Source organism: Solanum tuberosum, unplaced genomic scaffold (genome assembly GCF_000226075.1).
Source record: "Solanum tuberosum cultivar DM 1-3 516 R44 unplaced genomic scaffold, SolTub_3.0 scf00086, whole genome shotgun sequence".
In the NCBI taxonomy this organism is placed as follows: domain Eukaryota; kingdom Viridiplantae; phylum Streptophyta; class Magnoliopsida; order Solanales; family Solanaceae; genus Solanum; species Solanum tuberosum.
The window spans coordinates 1,791,049-1,795,228 of NW_006239010.1; the positions used below are offsets into that span (position 1 = coordinate 1,791,049).

The 4,180-nt window shown below is 34.2% G+C and overlaps 1 protein-coding gene across 1 annotated transcript in view; it reads right to left on the reverse strand.

Annotated features, from left to right (window-relative positions):
- Positions 1 to 800, reverse strand: part of LOC107060500 (probable receptor-like protein kinase At3g17420) — a 2,011-nt gene extending 1,211 nt beyond the window's left edge. Inside the window, exon 1 of the mRNA XM_015308471.1 lies at positions 227 to 800. Coding sequence (XP_015163957.1) covers positions 227 to 800 — 574 coding nt within the window. The remainder of the gene's footprint in view (positions 1 to 226) is intronic.
- Between the last annotated feature and the right edge of the window lie 3,380 nt (positions 801 to 4,180).

Sequence of the window (4,180 nt, forward strand, 5' to 3'; positions counted from 1 at the left end):
GGTGCAATTTCTTGCCTATGGACATTTCTCCCACTACATGGTCGTAAAGGAATGTCAATAACTGTGTATGGAATTTGTTTTGTCGATTCATTACTCGTTATTCTTTTGGACAGTTCTTGTAACACAAGTTTACTTCTACGAACATGGTTCATTAAATAGTCCTGTTCAAGAAACTTGGCATTTGTTGATACAATTACCTTTTGATCCTTAGGACAGTAAAATAAACCTTCTTTAGTGCCTTTTGGATATCCAATAAAAATGAATACTTCTGTTCTAGATTCTAACTTATCTGTTTTTCCTTTTAGCACATGAGCTGGACAACCCCAAACTCGAATATGTCGTAGGCTAGGCTTTCGCCAATTCCACAATTCGGATGGGGTTAAAGGTACAAATTTTGAAGGAACCAAATTCAAAATATAATTCACAGTTTCTAAGGCATATCCCCAAAACGTAAAAGGCAAATAAGAATAACTTAACATTGATCTAACCATTTCCAAAAGAGTTCTATTTCTACGTTCTGCCACACCGTTTTGTTGAGGTGTTCCTGGGGCAGAATATTGAGAAGTAATTCCTGATTCTGATAAGTACTTAATGAATTCTGCAGAAAGGTATTCACCACCACGATCAGATCGTAATGTTTGGATATGTTTATCATGTCGCTTTTCCGTTTCAATCTTAAATTCTTTGAATTTTTCAAAGCATTCAGATTTTCGTCGCAACAAATAAATGTATCCATATTTGGAGTAATCATCTGTGAAAGTCACAAAATACTCAAAACCACCTCTTGCTTGTATATTCATTGGGCCGCACAAATCAGAATGAATTAATTCTAACTTATTATTGGCTCTATTTCCTTTAGAAGGGAAAGGTCTCTTTGTCATTTTACCTTCTAAACAAGATTCACAGGTTGGTAGTGCCTCCACTTTCAATGAACTCAAAGGTCCATCTGTAACCAACCGTGAAATCCTATTTATATTAATATGACATAAACGTAAGTGCCATAAATAAGTTGGACTCAATTGAGAAATATGTTTTCTTTTATTCGAAACAACAATGTTATTTAGTGCAGTTTGTTGAAGCATGTTATGGAAAATTTTAAACACAAATAAATCATGTATTTTGGGAGCACTAAGGATAAAAAAGTTATTACACTTAATAACAGCAGAGTTATTCGCAAAGTGAACATCATAACCATCATCCATTAGTTTAGAAACAGACAATAAATTCCTTCTTATAGAAGGAACATATAAAACATTATTCAAAACTAAAAGTCTAGAACTACTAAATGAAAATGAAATTATTCCAATAGCTAAGGCTGGTGTTGGCTCCCCATTCACTTGGAAAACACCGATCGTAATGTTTGGATATGTTTATCATGTCGCTTTTCTGTTTCAATCTTAAATGCTTTGAGTTTTTCAAAGCATTCAGATTTTCGTCGCAACAAATAAATGTATCCATAGTTGGAGTAATCATCTGTGAAAGTCACAAAATACTCAAAACCACCTCTTGCTTGTATATTCATTGGGCTGCACAAATCAGAATGAATTAATTCTAACTTATTATTGGCTCTATTTCCTTTAGAAGGGAAAGGTCTCCTTGTCATTTTACCTTCTAAACAAGATTCACAGGTTGGTAGTGCCTCCACTTTCAATGAACTCAAAGGTCCATCTGTAACCAACCGTGAAATCCTATTTATATTAATATGACATAGACGTAAGTGCCATAAATAAGTTGGACTCAATTGAGAAATATGTTTTCTTTTATTCGAAACAACAATGTTATTTAGTGCAGTTTGTTGAAGCATGTTATGGAAATTTTAAAACAAATAAATCATGTATTTTGGGAGCACTAAGGATAAAAAAATTAATTACACTTAATAACAGCAGAGTTATTCGCAAAGTGAACATCATAACCATCATCCATTAGTTTAGAAACAGACAATAAATTCCTTCTAATAGAAGGAACATATAAAACATTAATTCAAAACTAAAAGTCTAGAACTACTAAATGAAAATGAAATTATTCCAATAGCTAAGGCTGGTGTTGGACTCCCCATTCACTTGGAAAACACCAACTTCATCCTTATTTAGCCGCCGCGTTTCCTGAAACCCCTGCAAAGAAGTGCAAATATGATCAGTGGCTCCTGAATCTACAGCCCATAATTGGGTAGAAACAGCCGCTAAACAGGTTTCAACGACATTTAAAAAAGAGTTACCTTTGTTTTTCATCTTAGCCTGAAAGTCAGGGCATTGCTTTTTTATAGTGTCCAGGCTGCTTACAATGAAAGCACTTGCCTTTCAGCTTAGCCACACCATCCTTAGCACCTTCGAGTATCATAGCCTTGCGGGGCTTTTTCTTTTTCTTCTGGAATTTTGCTGGTTTTGAAGAGGACGGCCTAGCCTGGTCAACCAGGAATGCCGCGGGAGCTTGCTGCTTAATTATAGTCTCTGCCGCTTGCAGCTCATTCAACAATTTCGCTAAAGACATGTCCATCTTATTCATATTATAGTTCAAGCGAAATTGTTGAAAACTGTCCGGCAAAGTCTGGAGGATCATCTCAACTTGAGATTTCTTATCAATCTCAGCACCAAGTATCTCTAGCTCATTCAAGTAATTCATCAACTTCAGCACATGTTCTCTGACAGAAGATCCTTTAGCCATTTTTGTGGTCAAAAGGGCTTTCATGGCAGTCTGCTTTGCAACACGATTCTGCTCACCAAACATCTCCTTAAGAGATGCAAGCATATCGTAAGCAGATGTCATAGACTGATGCTGATGCTGCAAGACATTCGCCATTGAGGCAAGAATGTAGCATCTTGCCATCTATCAGCCTTAACCCATTTGTCATAGGCTTGGACTTCCTCATCAGTAGGATCTGCTGATTTGATAGGACATTCCTCAACCAATACAAATGTATAACCTTCAGAAGTTAGGACAATGTCTAAATTTCACTTCCAATCAACATAGTTTGGACCCTTAAGTTTATTTTGATTCAAGATTGAGGAAAGGGGATTGAAGTGAGACATAGTTAATCTGAGAGAGATAAAATAGATCATTAAGTATACATGATATATTATTAAAAAAACACAACAAGACTCACATAATCATGCCTATAAACAGTTAGATTCGATTGGGAAACTTAACTATTCAAGCAAATATATGAGCATGTGTAAATATAGTACCAATTAAACAAAACAAGTCCAACTCAATTAGAGAGTATTCTGTTAAGTAAAATAAGGAATATATGGATATAGATTATGTCTCTTGTTCATTGATTCAACATGTAACTTAGTTGGAAAGTTTTAAACAAGTCATCAAAGCAAAAGACGTACCAAAACAGTATCAAAATATATGAGTTTATCCTATGGGGAAGAGGACCTAAGTCAACATATAAACTCATATATTTACTGTAAAATACATTTATAAGTGTTAGGGATGAACCCTTACGCCACTGGATTACTAAAAACAATTTTTTAATTTATTTTTTTAATGTTTCGTAAACAGAAAAATGGCCAAAAACCCATCAAAACGACTCTGAATGGCCAAAAAAGGCCCTTGATCATAGCAAAGCAGTGAGTATTGCTCACTGGGTCGTTTCCAATCAACCAACCAAATTTGAGGCCAATCGGAGTTCGTCAGGAAAAAAAAACTTTTTGCCAAGCATGGCATGCTGTCCGTTTCCTTTAAAAATTTCATAGAACTTTAAATATTCAGAATCCAGGCAATATTTAAAAACCTTACTCAAACTATTAATTCAATGAACATGAAACATGAATTCGTTTTACAAGATCTGAATAATGAACAATTATCAACAATACATGAAACATTTTGTTTTTAAACTTGAATTATAAACAGTGATTTATTTCAATCTCATCATTGAACAGAACATCAAATCATAAATTCATAAACAGAAAATAACGTATTTATGATACAATGAATTCATATATTAAACAGTAACGCATCATGATATAGACATTCAATCAATCATGAATTATCTTACTACATTATTTAGTATATGTAAGAAGACTCGTGCTACCAATTGTTGAAATATGTACAACGGAAGCTACATTCAGGATCACAAATCTTACATATAGACTAAACAATATAACATATACTAATTTAGAAGAAGACTAACCTGTTGAAACTACTACAAAAGTCGTCCAGATGCCAAGGATCCAGA